General features: G+C 40.1%; 1 protein-coding gene and 1 pseudogene across 1 annotated transcript in view; one reads left to right on the forward strand and one right to left on the reverse strand.

The window, feature by feature from the left end:
* Positions 1–270: 270 nt before the first annotated feature.
* LOC150046484 (heterogeneous nuclear ribonucleoproteins C1/C2 pseudogene) lies at positions 271–1,301 on the reverse strand (annotated as a pseudogene).
* Positions 1,302–4,498: 3,197 nt separating this feature from the next.
* The window catches only part of Sppl2a (signal peptide peptidase like 2A), a 37,999-nt gene continuing 22,503 nt past the window's right edge, over positions 4,499–19,994 (forward strand). The window contains exons 1-8 of the mRNA XM_090358420.1: positions 4,499–4,590; positions 9,582–9,701; positions 10,520–10,702; positions 11,360–11,449; positions 12,440–12,573; positions 15,192–15,343; positions 17,866–17,962; positions 18,354–18,455. Of these exons, the coding sequence (XP_090214546.1) occupies positions 4,525–4,590; positions 9,582–9,701; positions 10,520–10,702; positions 11,360–11,449; positions 12,440–12,573; positions 15,192–15,343; positions 17,866–17,962; positions 18,354–18,455 (944 nt within the window). The 5' untranslated portion in view covers positions 4,499–4,524. The remainder of the gene's footprint in view (positions 4,591–9,581; positions 9,702–10,519; positions 10,703–11,359; positions 11,450–12,439; positions 12,574–15,191; positions 15,344–17,865; positions 17,963–18,353; positions 18,456–19,994) is intronic.

Raw genomic sequence — 19,994 nt, forward strand, 5'->3', positions numbered from 1 at the left:
TTCGGGCTTTTTCTACATATGTGGTACCTAGGAATTGAATCTGGGTCTTCATACATGTGAGGCAAGCATTCTACCACTAGGCCAAACTCCCAGCCCTCTTTTTTTTTTATATAAAAACCATATTGTTTTTATTGTTAAGTCATAAAGAGGTATCAAAATTAAAAACAAAAATTACATGGTAAGACTTAACGAACTATCAGAAGCATCAAAGGAAACAAAAAAATGGAACTAGGTTCAAGGCAATATGAATTAATGAACATGGGATGGGCAAAGATAGGGAGAACAGTGAGCATATGCTGAGGAGACTAGGGGAGAGGATCTGGTGAAATTTTGATCTTAAGATATGCACCTAGGTAAAGAAATAATGGGATAAGATCCCTAAGCCCCACTATGTGCTTAAGAGTCATCCTCTCCTTCATTAGCCTCTTTTTCATCGTCCTTGATCAACTTCTGCTGGTCTTCCCCCCAATCTTCATTATCATCATCATCCAGTAGGTTCCCCTACTCAGTAGAGTCATCTGCACCCCCCTCAGACACCATCTTGACATCAGTCTCATCTTTCTTCAGGGAGCTGCTGCTCTGGTCCTCTTCTGACTTATCATTCTTCACCTCTACTGCTTGTTTGCTCTGTTCCTTTTCTTTTTTTTTTTTTCCCCAAGCTGTCCAGTAAAAGAATCTGCTTTTTGTTTAATCTGGGTCAGTTCCTTCTTAATGGCTTGAAGGTCATCTCCTTTCAACTTTCCGGACTTGGAAGAAGATCCTCGCTGATCACTCTTAGAATTGAAGCCACTTTTGCTCCTCTGTGAGGTGATTCGTGATACACTCTGATGTTTACAGGGCACTACAGCCCGAGCAATAAGAGGTGGCGGCAGCATATGTGCTGCGTAACTGTACATCCTGTCATAATCTTGCTGAAAGTCAAACTCCAAGTCAAATGAGGAGCTCAGGAGAGGGGGCAGAGAAGGGTATTCTGGTACTGACCCGTATATCTCCGCTGCAGATCATTTCACACTTGCTTTTCCTCCATTCACTTTTGGCTCTGCAGCCAGATTTATATCTAAAACTTGGCCAGCAACCATCCTGCCATCCCTTCCTGCTACAGCAGCCCGAGCATTTCTCTCATTAACATACTGCACAAAGACAAAGCCATTATGAACAGAGCAGCCTCCAATTTTGCCATACTTCAAGAAGATTACTTCCACATCAGATTTCTTGACCACAAGCATATTGAGATTCCCAGTGAATCCAGGGGCGTTCACGGAACAAGGATCTGTCTTGTCGGTAACATTGCTAGCCATTGTGTTTGATAGTTTGGCTGCTCACAAAGTGTGGCTGAAGATTAAAAAAAAAATCTTCACTGAAGACGGGAGGGAAAAGAGATTCTGTTCAAATCTTCTACCCCCAGGTTCTGTGAGAATTCAACTGATGCTCGAAGTTGACAATGAGGAAACAACTGTCCAGTCTTCGTCTCTTCACAAAATGAATTATCCTAATCTTATCACTCCACATTGTATATAGGTATGAAAACATCCACACTGCACCCCACAAATACACACATTTATATTTGTTAATTTAAAATTTTTTAAAAGAAAATAAAGTAGTTGGGATGCTTTTTCCTACTTTTAAAGAAGAGACAAAAAAGGAAATGAGATCTGTTCCATAGCTCCCTTGACTGAAAACCAGAAATTCTTTACATTTAGTAACAATTTCTCAGTATCAGTGTCCCCCAAATTTGAATGTGCAGTAGAATACCCTATTAGAGAGTGTTCAAAATATAGTGGAAGCTGAAGCAGAGACATGTACCTATAGTTACCGGCTACACTGTAGGCAGCCATATCTCTTGAGCCCAGGAGTGTAAGGCCAGATTGGTTAATATGGCAAGACACTAGAATCTCTCAATGATGCGGTCTAGGCAAAGAATCTTTTTTGTTATCATTTTTTGTTTTATTTTATTAAAGTATACTTTATTAAAGTATAATTAGCTGACAATAAACTGTACATATTTAAAGCCTACAATTTGATGCTTTTTTATGCAAGAAGACATTTATGTATGCATCACTTCAGTCAAGATAACAAATATTTCCACTGGGCACCTTGACTCATACCTATAATCCCAGCCATTCCAGAGGCAGAGATCAGGAGGATCATGGTTTGAAGCCACTCCAGTGACCAGCTACCAGCCACGTTTTTCAACTGAGAAACCTACAGAAATAAAGAGATTGCAAGCTGGGAGCCAGTGGCTTATACCTGAAATATCAGCTACTTAAGAAGCTGAAGTCTGAGGATCACAGTTCAAAGCCAGCCTGGGCAGGAAAGTCTGTAAGACTTAGATCTCTAATTAACCAGTGAAAAGCTAGAAGGGGAGATGTGGCTAAAATGGTAGTGTCTGCCTTGAGAAAAAAAAAAAAAAGCAAGGCCCTGAGTTGTGGACCCAGCACAAGAAACAGATAGACAGTACAAGAGACTGGTGTGTGACACTGACAAAGTTTCCCAACCAAGGGGAATGGAAATGTAGGCATGAAAACCAGAGAGCTTCAGACAACCCTGGACCTACTTTAGAGACTCACTAAGTAAAGATCCACAAGAGTAAATATTCCAAAAGGGAGTATCCCTATCACAGACGTGGCAAATGGGGCTGCTCTTGGGCAGCCAGAAAATATGAAAGAGGCCCGGATTGATGGGCAAGATGTCTCAGTTCTAAACTTCACTGTGCCATGAAGACTCCCACACACTCACATTTATTTGTACTTTAGTGTTTCACACGTATTTCAAGTCCAAAAGAATCTTGTTACCAGAACCCACGCCCGTCTCCTTTTCCTGTGGCATTCATCTCAATACAAAAGGCCTGGAGAACCATGGAAGTCACCCATCTCCATATTCTTCCAGCTACCAAAATCTCCTACAACTCTTTCTACCACACTATTTTAGCCAAGGCCTGGATTGTCCCTTTTCTTTGAGTCTCCGACTTTCCTGCCCAGGCTGGCTCTGAACCACAATCCTCAGATTCAGATAGGATCTTGAGTTACAGCTAGGGTTTCAAGCTGACCCACCAGCACATGGCCTATGTTGTGTCTGTAGTTGTCTGAGAGACCTCCCACTTCCTCCTTCTTGCCTTATTTCAATCCATCTGCTACCCTGCCAACCCCAGAGAGCTTCCAAAACATTGTGTCACTAGTTTATTTTTCATTTGCTCTCCATCATCCACCGGATGTCCCAAGCAGTCCCAATCTATTTGTGATTTGGGCTCTGCCCTCTTCTCACACTTCATCTCTCAGCACTCGACATCACCCACGCTCAAGTTTTGTCGTTCCTCTAATGCCACCTTTGGCTTTGACACTAAAGCTCTGGTCTTCTTGGAAGTGCCCCCCCTTCCTCTGCCTTTTGCCTGGCTAAAATTAACCTGCCCTTCTAGACTCAGCTCAGTCTGAGCTTTTTCCTGGCACCCTCTTTGATAGTTCCACAGCATTTTGTGCTAACAAGAGCCTCCATTCACCCAGAACCCTGTTTGCTCCTGCATCCATGTCCTTCTCTATGACATGCAGGATGGCAAGAACACCTAGCTTATTCAGTATTTGGTATTAAATATTCATCCAACCAATATTTGAGGACCTAGTATGTGCCTAATATTGTAATGGTAAGGGATATAGCCGCACACAAATCAGGCAGGGGCCACATACCAAATACCTGTGTGAGTGTGTGTGTGCACTCTTGAACTCAGGGCCTGGGTGTTGTCCCTGAGCGTTTTTGCTCAATGCTAGTGCTATGCCACTTGAGCCAAATCACCACTTCCAAATATCATAAAATATTATAGTAAATAAATCCATAAATGAGTAAGCAGGAGACTAAGAGAATGCAAAATACAAAGAAAGATGCCAAGGTGTTGCAGTGGAAGGACTTACCAGCCCAAGGGCCAGAAGGACCCCCAACAAGGCCCAGTGTCTTAATGCCTTGGGAGAGGGGTGGAGATAAGGGGTCACATTATGTCAACTTCACAGACACAGTAAAGATTTTGTTGCTCCAGGAAGGATGAGGTGACACGGTCCGATCTTCTACTACGACAAAGCATACGCTAGAGCTGGGCGGCATGGCTGTCCGGGTGGGAAACTGAGGCCACAAACGCTAGTGCCTTACCTGGTGGAGATGGGGGTGGGAGGAGGCTGGCAGCGGGCTGGGGCCAAAGTTAAACGTGTCTAGAGTGGTGGGGGGGGGGGTCTAACGGGGATGCGGTCGAGTCAGCTCCAGCACCAGGGTGGAGGAAGAGCCCAGGCCGGGCGAGGGGCGGGCGAGGGGCGCGCGGCGGGCGGGCGGCGGGGCGCCGACTCCGCGGCCCACGCGGGAGTTTCCGCGCCTCCCGGGCGGGGCCGGAAGAGGAAGTCAGCGCTGCCGCCGCGGCCCGGCCTCAGCGTCCCGGCCTCAGCGTCCCGGCCTCAGCGTCCCAGACGCCGCCGCCGCTCAGGGCCCCCGAGTCTCCCCGCCGAGCCCCGACCCGCTGCGCCTCGCCGCGCCTCGGGCGTCGCCGGCCCAATGGGGCGACCGCCGCGGCCGCCCCGGTTCCCCGCCGCCCTGCTGTGGGGCTTCCTGCTGCCGTTGGTAAGCGGGGGCCGGGGGGGGGGAGAGGGGCGGGGCCGGCGAGTGGGAGGGGGTCCTCTCCCCCTCCTTCCTTTTCCCCTCCCCATCCCTCCCCTCCCGTCTTCCCTCCCTCGGCGCTCCCCCCCCCCCCCCCGCAGCCTGATCCTTGGACCCCTCCCTCTCTCTTCTCCTCATTGCCCCCTCTTCCTCCTCACCCTCCCCTCTCCCGTCCTGGCTTTCTCCCTGCGGGTCCCCATCACATTCACTATCAACTTCCAGTTCTTCTTTCCCACCTCCCTCCCCACACCCCTGCCCAGCCGAATCTCTCCCCTCCTACTTCCCATTCCCCACCCCACCCCTCACCCCCGCATCTGCGAGCCTCCCAGCCTCTGCCTTGACCTTCCTGATATGCCTGGCTCTAGTGTCTCCCTGTGCCAGCTTTTCATGACATCCGTGTTCACTTTACCACCTCCTATCCTCCTGTCCACCTCCTGCCTCCCAAAGAGAGACGGTCGCAGATGGCTTCGAAGTTCAGGGACTACACATCTATATTTACTGACACATAATGCCATATGTATCCGGTGTATAATGCATCTCTCTAGCAATTAGTAGATATGTAGACATACCTTCTATATAGAACATGTAATCTATAGTCTCTTTATGGATAAATGGATAGATAGATAAAATTCTCATTCATAATTTGCCTTAAGACTCATGCGATTCCATTGTGAAGGGTTTGTGTTTATCATAGTAATGACTTAAAATGACTTTAAAAAGAAAATACCAAAGGGTAGTGAATGCCCTTAGTGGTTTTCAGTTCTCTAGTTTAAAGAGGTGGAGAGTTGGTGAAGAAAAAGTAACAGATATGTGCTTCCAGGTTTGTTCTCATCATTCCAGGAAAAAAAAATAATAACTGCTTAAAAATTCAGCTTCAGGTAATTTGAGCTTCCCTAAGTTATGGTGAGTGATCAGGACACCACCCTCAGTGTTTCAGTTTTTGTTGCCTATTGCCTTTCACTTAGAGTGTTTCAGGAAGGGAACTTTTAGTGTTACACAAAAGTGTCCCCAAGTAAGTAGTTATTTCCATTAGAATGTGTAACTTCTCTGAAAGAATATGTTGTTTTCTCGCCAGTTTCAAGGACTAGTATTAGTGAATATATTCAATGTCTTTAACAATTATTAAGAAAATCTAGTCTGGGAGTTTGGCCTAGTGATAGAGTGCTTGCCTAACATGCACAAAGATCTGGGTTCGATTCCTCCGTACCACATACATAGAAAAAATCCAGAAGTGGTGCTGTGGCTCTAGCCTTGAGAAAACCCAAGGACAGTGCTCAGGCCCTGAGTTCAAGCCAGGATTGGCAAAAAAGGAAAAAGAAAATCTAAGCCAAAAACTTAAATAGCTACCAGGTACTGGTGGTTCATGATAGTGATCCTACCTACTCACTCAGGAGATTAAGATCTGAGGATCACAGTGAGAAGCCAGCTGAAGCAGAAAAGTCTGTGGGACTCTTTTTTTGTTTGTTTGTTTTTGCCAGTCCTGGGCTTGAGCTCAGGGCCTGAGCACTGTCCTTGGACTTTCTCAAGGATAGAGCTCTACCACTTGAGCCTCGGCACCACTTCCGGTTTTTTTTCTATATGTGGTACCAAGGAATCGAACCCTGGTCTTCATGCATGCTAGGCAAGCACTTTAACCACTAGGCCAAACTCCTGGCCCCATGTGGGACTCTTATCTTCACTAAATTACCAAAAAAGCTGGAAGTGTAGCTATGATTCAAGAGGTAGAGCACTGGCCCTGAACACATAAGCTCAGAGACAGAGTTCAGGCCCCAGGTTAGCACACACATACACACACACAACTTAAATATCTTTGGTGTATTCATAACTTTGGTAGGCAGCATTAGAATCATAAATGAGAGAATACACATAAAAATTGCTTTGGGGCAGAAGTAAAATATGAAGAGAATAACATAGTAGTAGCATTATTCTCCAGCCTTGAGTTTTTACTGCCTTTTCAGATAGAGATCCAAAAGAGTAATTAAGAGTATGAAAAGGTACACAAACCTATAGGTCATATGTAATACTTTTTTTTTTTACTTAGAGTTCTAAGTAGCCTGTAGGTTCATTTGAATTAATGACATCAACTCTGTCATTTCCATTTCTTTTGAGGCTGGCACTAATTCTCCTTAGTCATATAATAACAGGGCCAATATTTCCATCTAGAAGCAGCACATAATTTTCAGAAACCACTGCCACATCTTTGTAGAAACAGCAGCTGATTTAATGTTGCAAAGGCTTAACAGTCATTTAGCCTAACCTCATCTTGTCATCTTCGCGCCAGAGTGAACTCAGTACAGCTACAGCATGTCTGGCTGTTGTAATGATTTTTAAATCCATTAAACATTTCAGTCCATAAATACAAAGAGTGCTTGTCAGGTAGTTATTGTGTCTCAGCCTTATCATAATTCCATTTCATGATTTTCCTTTCCCAGACTATATGTTAGATGTTCAGTTCACAGCATGAAAATAGGACTGCATTCCTCCTGTTTATACAGCCTATATAGGATGAGAGTCATGAACCCCCACACCAAGTTTTCTGTTGAGATGAGAGGCCTTACATACCTTTTTGTCTGAGTGCACCTGAAACTGTGATCCTCCCAATCTCACCCTCTTGCATAGCTGGGATAAGTGCATGTCCTAGCTATTGATTGAGATGGGGGTCTTGTGAACTTTTTTTACCCAGGCTAGCCTCCAGTCATGATCTCCCCAATCCCTGCCTCCCAAGTAGAATGGGTTGTTTGTGTGAGCTATCCTGTAACCCTGAGGATTATTCTTGAGTTCAACGTCTAATAGAATTTGCCTTGCTACAGTTTGGGCTTGCCCGGTATTGATCACTGCTGTCTTCCTTCTGATTTTTCCCTTTTGGGAAAAAACAGTGTCTATACTGTGCTTGCCTCATTTTATATTTTAGAGGCACAGAACTTCCTAGTTTCATAGCTACAGCTGGAGAGAAATATTACCTCAGAATTAATTGTAGGGCAAAAATAAAAGAATGAATTGTAGGACTTTAGGCTTTCAGCATTAGAATTGATGCTGGGAAGAGTGAAGACTTTCAAAGCTATAGAGATGGAACTAGTGTACTTCATGTGCAACAAGGTAGAAATAAGGGGGAGTAGTATACTGTAGACTAAATTGTGTCTCCCAGTGTTATAGTTGTAGACATGGGGACCATTAGGAGATAGCCAGGTTTAGGGGAGGGTGAAAGCTTCATGGTAGAATTGTAATCCTAAGAAGAAACATCAGGTAGTCTTTCTCTCTTCTGTTTGAGGGCACTATAAGAAGGTAGCTGTCTGCACTATTCACAATAGCCAAGATATGGAAACAACCGCGATGCCCCACTACCGATGAATGTATCAAAAAAAATGTGGCACTTATATACAATGAAATTCTACACAGCTATCAGAAACGATAAAATAATGCCATTTGCAGGGAAATGGATGGAACTAGAACAAAACATGTTGAGCAAAATAAGCCAAGATCAGAGAGACAAACAGCACATGGTTTCCCTGATGTGTGTCTATTAAATTTAAAATGTAGTGAGACACAACAAAGTAAAAAGGACTCAAGACACCTATATACTGTGCGACCAAAGGAGGACCAACTTGGGCAAAAGGCACCAGAGTGTAATGCCCCAACACTTCTTCATAAAATAACATACATAAATAGATAAAATACATAAAATAAAATACAGAGTGAAGGGAACCCCAAGAAGGGGCAACAAGGGACCTCTTCTTAACTTGTCCTAATGTTTTAAGTTTCAGCTGGTTCTTTTTCTTTCTTATTTACTTTCTTTCTTTCTTTTTTGTGTGTCAGTCCTGGGGCTTGAGCACTGACCTTGGGTTTTCTCAAGGCTAGAGCTCTACCACTTGAGCCACAGCACCACTTTTAGCTTTTACTATTTATGTGGGACTGAGGAATTGAACCCAGATCTTCATACATGCTAGATAAGCACTCTACCACTAGGCCAAACTCCAGCCCTCAGGTGGTTCTTTTCTAAAGACAGTACTTAGGAACAATAATATACCTACTATACTTTTTTTTTTTTTTTTTTTTTGCCAGTCCTAGGGCTTGAACTCTGGGTCTGGGCATTGTCCCTGAACTTGTTTTTCTCAAAGCTAACACTCTACCACTTGAGCCACAGTGCCACTTCTGGCCTTTTTTTTTTTTTTTTCCGGTTTATATGGTACTGAGGAATTGAACCCAGGGCTTCATGCATGCTAGGTAAGCACTCTACTACTAAGCCAAATTTCCAAACCAATAATGTGTGTGTGTGTGTGTGTGTGTGTGTGTGTGTGTGTGTGTGTGTATTCCACCCTCCCCCCAGTCATGGAACTTGGGGCCTGGACATTGTCCCTAAGCTCTTCAGCTCAAGGCTACACCCTACCTCCTGAGCCACAGTACCACTTCTGGTTTTCTCTTTTCTGTGGTTAATTAGAGATAATCTCACAGACTTTAGTGCCTGGGCTGGCTTTGAACCACAATCCTAAATCTCAGCCTCCTGACTAACTAGGCTCAGGAGGTAGGGTGGTAGCCTTGAGCTGAAGAGCTCAGGGATAGTACCCAGGCCAGAGTTCAAGCCCCATGACACTCCCCCAAAAAAGAGTTTTGAGTGATTCTTTCAACATGAGTATGAATATTAAGTAATAATTGACAGGTGATTAGGATGGGAAGTTTCAGTTGACATTATATCCTAATGAGACTACTCTCCAGGAGGATTATATATATTAATGAGCTCAATCAAGTAACAATTGTATGTGTTATAATTCTAAGTAAATGTGTCTAGTTTCAATATCCCTGAGCCATATTTTTATTTCCTAAAGTAAGAAGAAATAAGCTCATTGAAAGACTTACCCTGTTCAGGAAATGTGATTGGTCTATGTATGAATAGTTTTATTTAAGTCTGGTGGCTGACAGGCCCAGTTGTTGCCAGTGTGAAAGTTATCTTTGTTTCCTAGACAGCTGCTCAGGAAGCAGTTCTGCATGCATCTGGAAGTGGCACACCTTTACTCTCCAAGAATTACTGCATGTTGTATAATCCTCTTTGGACAATGCTTCCAACTACACTGGAAAATGCAGTAAGTATTTAAATCGTGCCCACCATTTTATTCATCAAAATATTTGAAGAACTAACAGTGACAGAGCAGTCATTATGTTTCAGTGTGTAAATAATTTTAGTATTCAGTGACTAATAATTATTTTATTGATTTTGCTCAAGTACTCTTCTCTATGGGAGAAATTAGCTGGGGAATTTTTAAATATTTATTTAAGCTTATCAGAATATTTCTAATTTAAAAGAACATTGTGCTTAGCATACATGAAGACCTGGGCTTAATTCCTCGGTACCACATACATAGAAAACCTAAAAGTGGGGGCCAAGAGTTTAGCCTAGTGGTAGAGTGCTTACCTAGCATGCACAGAGACCCAGATTCGATTCATCAGTACCACATACATAGGAAAATGGTGCTGAGGCTCAAGTGGTAGAGCTCTAGCCTTGAGAAATCCAAGGACAGTGCTCAGGCCCTAAGCTCAAGCCCAATACTGGCAAAAAAAAAAGAAAACCTAAAAGTGGTTTTGTGGCTCAAGTGGCAGGGCACTAGCCTTGAGGAAAAAGCCCAAGGACAGTGCACAGGCCCTGAGTTCAAGCCCCAGGAATGGCAAAAAAAAAAAAAAAGAAGAAGAAGAAGAAGAAGAAGAAGAAGAAGAAGAAGAAGAAGAAGAATATTGTGTTTGTTAGTGGTATTGAGGATTGAACCCAGTACCTCATGCTTGCTGAGTATACCTTGACATACCACTGAGCTTTGCCTCAGATACTAAAGAACATTGAAATAAATTAACATTGGCGCCTCCTCACGGAAAGGGTGATTGTCACATTAAAGGCATTTCTCATTTTCAGACTTCCAGAAGTTTGATGGATCTGACTAGCACACCACTATGCAACTTTTCTGATCTTCCTCTCCATGGCATGAACAATAAAGCAGTTGTGGTACAGTGGGGACCCTGCCATTTTCTTGAAAAAGCCAGAATTGCACAGACAGGGGGTGCTGATGCATTGTTGGTTGCCAATAACAGTGTTTTCGTAAGTTATAATAAATCCTTTTCAGCTCCTGACATCAAATTTCCCAAAAATTGAATTAACTCCTTTGTGACACTTTGAATAATTTGATGGTTGGATTGTTTGTTTAAAAAACATTCTGGGGGCCGGGAAGTTTGGCCTAGTGGTAGAGTGCTTGCCTACCACGTACAAAGATCTGGGTTTGATTCCTTGGTACCACATACAAAGAAAAAAGCCAGAAGTGGTGCTGAGGCTCAAGTGGTAGAGCTCTAGCCTTGAGAAAGTCCAAGGACAGTGCTCAGGCCTTGAGCTCTAGCCCAGGACTGGCCAAAAAAAACCTTTCTGGATCTAATAAGCATTAATTAGATAGTTTTATGGATTTTTTTTCTATTCCTAGAGCAGAGAAGACTTTGTAAAAAACAAATACATACATATGCCTGTGCATATTAAGTCCAAGTATATGTGCACATATTGCAACAGAGTAACATAATGTCCTCTGCAGTGTGTATCAGATTTAAGTTCATGTTAAAAGTTTTCCATTTTGAGAATTTACGTATTATTAAGAAAGAATTCCTGAAATTTTGTTTTGTAATAAGATAGTGTTTATATTTATTAGAATAATGTATTTATTCAGTAAGTATATTAGTATCTCATAAATTTCATGATTTCATTTCCTTTTAGTTTCATCCCTCAGGGAATAAATCTGAATTTCAAGATGTGAAAATACCGATCGCATTTATAAGCCAAAAAGACTTTAATGACATGAAACAGGTAAATTAATAAGTACATATTAGATGAAAATTATAAAAACAACTAATTAATCACTGATCCTTAATTTTGATTATGATGTATGCTCTATTTGTTAATAAGATCAGAGGTCTGTCTAGTAAGGGTTTTTGTTTGTTTGTTTTGTTTTGGTGCTGGTCCTAGGACTTGAATTCAGGGCCTGGGTGCTGTCCCTGTACTACTTTTGCTCAAGGCTAGTGCTCTGCCACTTGAGCCACAGTTACACTTCTGGTTTTTTTGGTAAAGGGGAGGTAAGAGTCCCATAGACTTTCCTGCCAGGGCTGATTTTAAACAGTGATACTCACATCTCAGCCTCCTGAGTTGCTAGGATTACAGGCATGAGCCACCAGCCCATTGTCCTAATAAGTCTCTGTTTGGGAAGTGCCACCTGTCTGTTGTAACTGAGTGAAAGCTCAGGCTTTGAGATATGTTTTAAGTTCTTTTAGAATCCCTTGAATCATCTTTTATCTCTTTACAACATCATTTTATATCCTCAAACAAAAATGTGATTGTAATGACTATAAGTCAGTCCTTATACATTTGACTAAAGACTATATCATGAAGCCAGATGCAGTGGCTCACGCCTGTAATCCTAGCTACTCAGAGATCTGAGGATCAAGGTTCAAAGTCAGCCCGGACACAAAGGACCTGAGACTTTTATCTCCAATTAACCTCTAGAAAACAGAAAGTGCTGCTTTACTCAAAGGTAGCCTTGTGCTGAGGAACTCAGGGACAATGCCCAGGCCCAGGGGTAGGGCAGTAGCCTTGAGCTGAAGGGCTCAGGGTTAGTGCTCAGGTGGAGTTGAAACCCCACTACCCACACACACACACACACAAAAAGACAGAGAATATATCATGATGTCTAGCTTTCACTGTATGATGAAGTTTCCACTTTAGAATTAAATGTGAACTAGTGTTACTACATTGAATAGTAAAGTAAAAATTTATTTCTGTATTTGTCATTTTGCCTTTTAGACCCTTGGAAGTAACATTTCTATAAAAATGTATTCACCACCACGGCCTAACTTTGACTATACTATGGTGGTTATTTTTGTTATTTCTGTGGTCACTGTGGCATTAGGAGGATACTGGAGTGGACTTATTGAATTGTAAGTTTATTCAGCTTTTATAATTTGTGAAAAAAAGGTTTAAAGTAATTGTTTTATAATCATTTTAACTGTATGATGACATTTTAGATTTTCACCTGACTTCAGAATGTGGTACCATTAAGACTGTAGGGTTGGACCCTCACGCCTGTAATCCTAGCTGCTCAGGAAGCTGAGATCTGAGGATCAGTGTTCAAAGCCAGCCCAGGCACAAAAGGATCTGAGACTCTTACCTCCAGTTAACCTCCAGTTCAAGCCCCATGACTCACAAAAAAAAAAAAAAATTGTAGGGTTGGTCTTAAGTCACTTAGCTTTTTACTGAGAGGAAAAGAGAAGATAACTAGTTCCTCTGTTGAAAACATAGAAGTCACTTCAAAGACTTTTCTTTTTCTGTGACGGTAGTCCTGGGGTTATAGGGCTTTGTGCTTACTGGGCAGGTCCTCTACCTCTAGAGTCATACCTCTTGCCCCTTCTTGTATTAGCCAGGCTGGGCTGCGATCGATCCCCCTACTTGTGCTTTCTTCTGTAACTGAAGATGACACCCAGCCACTATGCTCCTCTCACAGCTAGGATAACAGATGCATGCCACTTTGGTTGAGATGGGAATCTTACAAACTTCTTTTTGCCAAGTTGAACTTGAACTACAAACCCTCAAACTCCCCCTTCACTGCACCTGTGTCAAGACTTTTTTTTTTTTTTTTTTGCCATACTGGGTCTTGAACTCAGGGCCTGAGCACTATCCTTGGGCTTTCTCAAGACTAGAACTCTACCACTTGAGCCACAGCACCATTTCTGGCTTTTTTTCTATGTATGTGGTACTGAGGAATTAAACCAGGCTTTCATGCATGCTAGGCAAGCTCTCTACCACTAGGCCAAACTCAACCCCAGGTCAAACTCCCAGCCCCAAAGACTTTTAAAGTGATATATTTAATTCTTTCTCTCAGGAAAGGTGAAAATACTTAATATCCTAATATGTCCATTTGTTCACATTGTACCAAAATCAAGAGAAGGAAGAGAATTTTTCAGTTCTTCCTTGGGACATAAACAAGTTTAGCCTCATTTTTTATTTGTACTTCAGGATATTAGGCATGTAGATATTCTTCATACACCTAAAAGCACAGGTTATACAAAGTCTCAAATCTCAAAGATCACATTTTACGTGACTTAATAAACTATATTTTTCCAAAACCTGTTGCCCTCTAATAGTAATATGCATACTCACTGTCTGGAGATTTTGTTAAAATATACATTCAAATTAAGATTTTGATTTTTTTGCTAGTTTTGTTGTTGCTATTGTTCATGGGACTCGAACTCTGTACCTGCGTGCTATCCTTGAGCTCTTCAGTTTAAGGCTAGCACTCTATTACTTGAGCCACAGTGCCACTTCTGGTTTTCTGGTAGTTAATTGATGATAAGAGTTTCATGGACTTTCGTGCCTAGGGTGGCTTTGAACCATGAACCTCATATCTCAGCCTCCTGAGTAGCTAGGATTACAAATGTGAGCCACAGGCACCCAGTTTTTTTTGAGGGGGGGTTGTTTTGTTTTGTTTTGCTTGTCTTGAGGTTTGAACTCAAGGCACTATCCCTGAGTTTCTGTTGCTCAAGGCACTTGAGCAAGGCACAGTACCATTTCCAGCTTTTTTTGTTTATGTGGTACTTAGAAATCGAACCAAAAGCTTCATTCATGCCAGGCAAGCGCTCTATCACTAAGCTACATTCCCATTCCTACCGCTTTTTCTTACAAGCTCCCTAGTAATTGCCGGGTGCACGAGCCACTTTTACAGTTAGCACAGTGTCTTAGTCAGCTTTTGCATCTGTGACAAAATGCCTGGAATAAACAACTTAAAAGGTGAAAAATTTATTTTGGCTTTCAATGATTTCAATCCATGAAGTGATGAGGCCAAATATAGCAAGGATTGTTAAGAGAATTAGAGACAAGACAATTAAGTATAAGCAGATGAAGCTATTTATGTCTTGTACGTATTTGTTTAAATTCTTCAAAACACATTGATGAGCACAAAGTAGGCATGTAGTAAATACTATTAGTAGAGTTTAGTATTTACATTTAAGAGAAGTTGATTTTAGAAGTGCTTCACTATCTGTAAGTTAATAGTAGCATGTAAGAAGTGTTAGTTATAATTAGAAATGTATTAATTATATCAATGTAGTTTCCAAATTAGATGATGTGAATATATACATTGATTTGTTTATATAACAATGATTAATATCTGTACATATAACAATAATTAAATATTTAGTTTTTAAATATAGTGCTTTTGTTACCAGAAACAAAATGGTATAGATTTTTAAAATATCGGGACTGGGAGTTTGGCCTAGTGGTAGAGTGCTTGCCTAGCATGCACGAAGACCCGGGTTCAATTCCTCAGTACTACATACATACAAAAAAGCCGGAAGTGGTGCTGAGGCTGGTAGAGCTCTAGCCTTGAGAAAGTCCAAGGCCTGAGCTCAAGCCCAGAACTGGCAAAAAAAAAATATATATATATATATATATACATATATATATTTGATAGAGTATACTGACATTTCTGTGTCTATTTTTTTTTAATTTCTCATGACATGGTCCCCATTTCCCTCCCACCCTTTTGTGTCCATTTATGCAGAGAAAACTTAAGCACAGTGACAAATACTGAAGAGAGAGAAATGAGGAAAAAGAAGGAAGAATATGTAACTTTCAGTCCTCTTACAGTTGTAGTATTTGTGGTCATCTGCTGTGTTATGATGGTCTTATTATATTTCTTCTACAAGTGGTTGGGTAAGAAGTCATATTTTATGTTCATTATTTTTGCCATAAATTTCTTTTGTTTATTGAAAGCATTTTACCTAGAAAGGAAACAAGTAAAATTTCCAGAAGTTTTAGATCTTTATTATTACTCTGAAAAAAATTTTTTTTTATCAGTTGTAGTGCTTGACCTTGGAGACTGGGCATTGTTCTTGAATTCTTTTTGCTCAAGGCTAGTGCTCTACTACTTTAAGGCAAATCTCTACTTCTGGTCTTCTGGTGGTTAATGGGAGATAAGAATCTCACAGACTTTCCTACTCTGGCTGACTTCGAACCACAATTCTCAGATCTCAGCCTCCTGAGTAGCTAGGATTACAGGCATGAGCCTGTAATATATGTGTTGTTTTGAAATAGTAACATGTATTCATGAATTATTTGAGAGATTGTTTGGAGGTTCTAGCAGGGAAGTACAGCTACTCATATACCTACCCTTGACTGTTCTCCTCTATTGAGAGTAGTCAGATGGTTGTCCTCTTCAACCGAGCATGCACCTTCAGAATAGATGCACATGGAACAATGAAGGAGGAAGGAGACATCTGTGTAGCCTGCCAGGTCAGCCGAATCAACCCTGGTGATCAATGTGGTGACAAATTGCACAGATGTCACAGCCAGATTGCCCTCACAACCTCTTGAATTACTTGAAAGGATTGCTTATAGTCCTAAAGTTTCTCCACAAATAAAGGATAACAGCCTAGTATCTAAGCTATGGACCAAGACTTTACAGTGGTTATATATACTTATATCAAATAGATTATTCAAATTACTGATTTATTATCTCTGATTACCCCTGAATATAGTTAATTTTGTTTTACTCGTACAGCCAGGATCATTCTATGTGTAAAGATATGTAGGTAATTACCAATAATCTAGAAACTAACTGGTATCATTCTAATATGTTGCTGAGAGTGAGGATAAGAATATTTGCATTATGTTGGCATTGGCATTATAGCTAATTTTGGTAATCTTTTTTTTTTTTCTTGTCTGTCCCTGAGCTCTTCAGCACAAGGCTAGTGCTCTACCACTTGAGCCACAGCTTCCCTTCCAGTTTTCTGGTGGTTAATTGGACATAAAGACTCTCAGGGACTTTCATGACCAGGTTGGCTTTGAGCCGTGATCCTCAGGTCTTAACCTCCTGGATAGCTAGGATTACAGGTGTGAGCCACCTTCAGTTTGATCCGTATTTGATTCTCATTGATATAGTAGTAGTAGTAGTAGTAGTAGTAGTAGTAGTCTTTGATTTAAAAAAAAAATCTATCTTGTCCTAAATTGAATTTTATCTTATGATGAAAAATTTCTTTAATCTTACTGCTGTTTAAAAGGCGGATATTGTTTAGATTTTTTTTTTTTGTATAGGAAGGCCATTCAACCTCAGAGTTATCCCAGGACATAGGATTTAATTATGACTTTGGCAATGCCTTATATTCTGGTAATAAGATTTTGTTTATCACAGAGTAGTTCCTTTTGTTAAAATTATTACCATCTTTTGATGCATTTAAAAATCTCTAAGGTTATTCTGCCATTTTATATGCTTACATTAAGAAAGAAACTGAAAATGAGTTACGTTAACTAAACAGATATAGTCTGATATTGAATGTGACACTAAAATTTTAGGAAGGCCTCAAGAAGCCTGTTGAGCAATTTTGGTAGGTAACTTACCAAAATCAATGACAGTCTATGACTATCTGCTTACAATATCATATATATCTAATGATAAAAATAATGAATAATGCATATAAAGCCTGTATGTACTACATACTCTTCTAAGTATCTGTTTTAAGTTTCCTAAAATTAAGTAGAGTTTGAAAGATTCAGGTACAATTCGAATTTCAATTGTGAAATTTTTAAAGGAAATTCAGAAAAGAAAGATTGTAAAGTGCAGAAATTTCCCTTTGTTACAACAAAGAGGTCACATATCTTGGATTTTAAATAATTCTGAGATAAGTTGGATAATATAGAAAAATACCTGTCAGTTTTAATGATCTTAAGGTCATCTCATAACAAAAATATTTGTTTAAATGGGTTTGGTTTTACCACATGCCAAGTCACTAGAGACACATTCTTCATAGCAGAATACAGATAAGATAGTTAATGTCTTAAGGCAGGTGTTAACTTTTATCCCTAAGGTGAATTTCTAAAAAGGTTTCTAAAAAGGTTTATTCCTTGTAGTTATGTTAAACATTCATAACTATCTGATCTGTAATTCATTTTATTTTTATCATGAATAACATGTCACTTTGAATTATTAAATGATAGGAAATGTAAAGCCTCTTCAGCCTTGAAGCAATCCTACCAATGTATACTGAAAGTAAACACTGAAATGCCTACTTCTAAAATTCAGAATATTTTTAGCTTAGTAACTAATTCAGATAATAAAAAGTCACTGTATTAATTGTGTCATGCTCTAATAGAGAAAGCAAAGAATTAATATTGCTTGTGTAAATATTTTCCTGTCATATTTTCTTGGTTTACATCATTTGATGTCTTCTTTTTTCTAGTTTATGTTATAATAGCAATTTTCTGCATAGCATCAGCAATGAGTCTGTACAACTGTCTTGCCGCACTAATTCGTAAGATACCATGTGGACAGTGCACGTATGTATCTCTTAAGGAATGCTATAATATTGATCATTTAATATGCGGAAAAGGAATAGTTCTTTTAAACCTATGTAGTCCAGTATTCGTTAGACTTATGGCTGTTTAAATGTAAACTAATTCAAGTTAAATGAAATTTATGAAAATTCTGTCAGGCACAGAGTAGCCACTTGTGGTCCATGCCAGCTGTGCTGGACAGCACAAATCAGAACATTTCATCACCATAAAAAGTTCAGATGGACTGATGATCATCTTTCAGTTGTTCTCCTTACAGTTGTGACTACTAAATTGATATTCCAGTCACTTCTTGTGACTGGTTTATGTTTTCACTTTTTATATCAAGAAGCATTGTACTTTATCTGCAACTAAACAATTTCATTCTGTTTTTTAGGATAACGTGTCATGACAAAAGCATTGAAGTGAGACTTATTTTTCTTTCTGGACTGTGCATAGCTGTAGCTGTTGTTTGGGCTGTGTTTAGAAATGAGGATAGGTACGTATACTTGATATATTCAGTGTTAGATTGAAGGATGGATTATTTTATATCTTGCTTTTTGCTTTTATCCAAGAACACATGTTAAAAGAAACTACTTTTTATTTTATTTATTTATTTTCCTTTTTTTTTTTTTTGCCATCCTGAGGCTTGAACTCAGAGCCTGGACTCTGTTCTTGGACACTTTTTGCTCAAGGCTAGGACTCTGCCACTTGAGCCACAGCACCACTTCTTGCTTTTTCTGAGTATGTGGTACTGGGGAATCAAACCCAAGGCTTCATGTGTGCTAGGCAAGCGCTGTACCACTAGGCTGCACTACCAGCCCCAAGAAGCTACTTTTTAAATGAACAGATTTTATGCTAATGATTTGACTTATACAGAGAAGGAAAAATTAGTTGTGAGGTAAACTCCTAGATTTTTAGAATATACTTAAATAGTACAGTGGAATTCAGTCTAACCCTAAAAACATGAAAATCTTCGTGAACTGATAAGAAAATGATTTCTAGGATATACTATTTTAAATTTTTTAAATTATGAAGTAGTTGTACAAAGGCATAATAGTTCTATAAGTCAAGTCATAAGTACAATGCCACTTGATCAATGTCACCCATTATTCTCCCTCCCATCGCTACCCTCAACCAGGACAAGTTTTTAAGCACAATAGGAAAATGTGAAAGCATATGTAGATTATGCTGCTTTTTCTCTTAAGGTAAAGAGGATATACAAAACATCTCCTATTTGCAAAGAGAAGATATAGAAGGGATCTACCCTTTGCAGGAAGAATAATCTAAAAACTAAATACTTAGGCTTATTTAATGGCATATTAATAAAGCTTTGGATGACCTATAACACTTAATAGTCTAAAATTTGGTAAATAAAGTTCATGCAAGTTGATGCAGTTTCATGTATGAGTATCAATTAGTAATTATGTATGTCAGTTTCTGGTAGAGTAAGTTGTAAGAGCTCTTACTTGTGTTCAAGCTGTGTGGGTGTGTATCAACAGTGACCTTTTTGACAGCTAATTTTCTTGAAAGAGACATATATAAGCCCAAAGATTAAGGAAAATATCTGCTTATATCTGATATATGTTCTTCCCAGGCAGCCTTTCAGCTTTTTATTAATGAAGTAATGACTATGTTACAAAATGGGAAGAATACAGTTGTCATTCTTGCTGCTTAATAATTGAACAGTCAAGTCATAGCAACTGAATAACATTACAACAATGATCTTTTTTTTGAAAAGTTTTGTTTTTATTTTAAAAATTATTTCATCTAAAAATACCTGAATGGCCAGTCACGGTGACTCACGCCTGTAACACTAGCTACTCAGGAGGTTGAAATCTGAGGATTGCAATTCAAAGCCAGCCCAAGCACTAAAACCCTGAGACTCTATCTCCAATTAACCACCAGAAAACCTGAGGTGGCACGGTGGTTCAAGGGGTAGGGTGGTATCCTTGAGCAGAAGAGCTCAAGGACGGTGCCCAGGCCCAGAGTTCTAGCCCTATGAGTGACCAAAAAAAAAGTAATAATATCTGAATAA

The sequence above is a fragment of the Megascapheus bottae genome, chromosome 25 (genome assembly GCF_031878675.1).
Source record: "Megascapheus bottae isolate mThoBot1 chromosome 25, mThoBot2.hap1, whole genome shotgun sequence".
Taxonomy (NCBI): domain Eukaryota; kingdom Metazoa; phylum Chordata; class Mammalia; order Rodentia; family Geomyidae; genus Megascapheus; species Megascapheus bottae.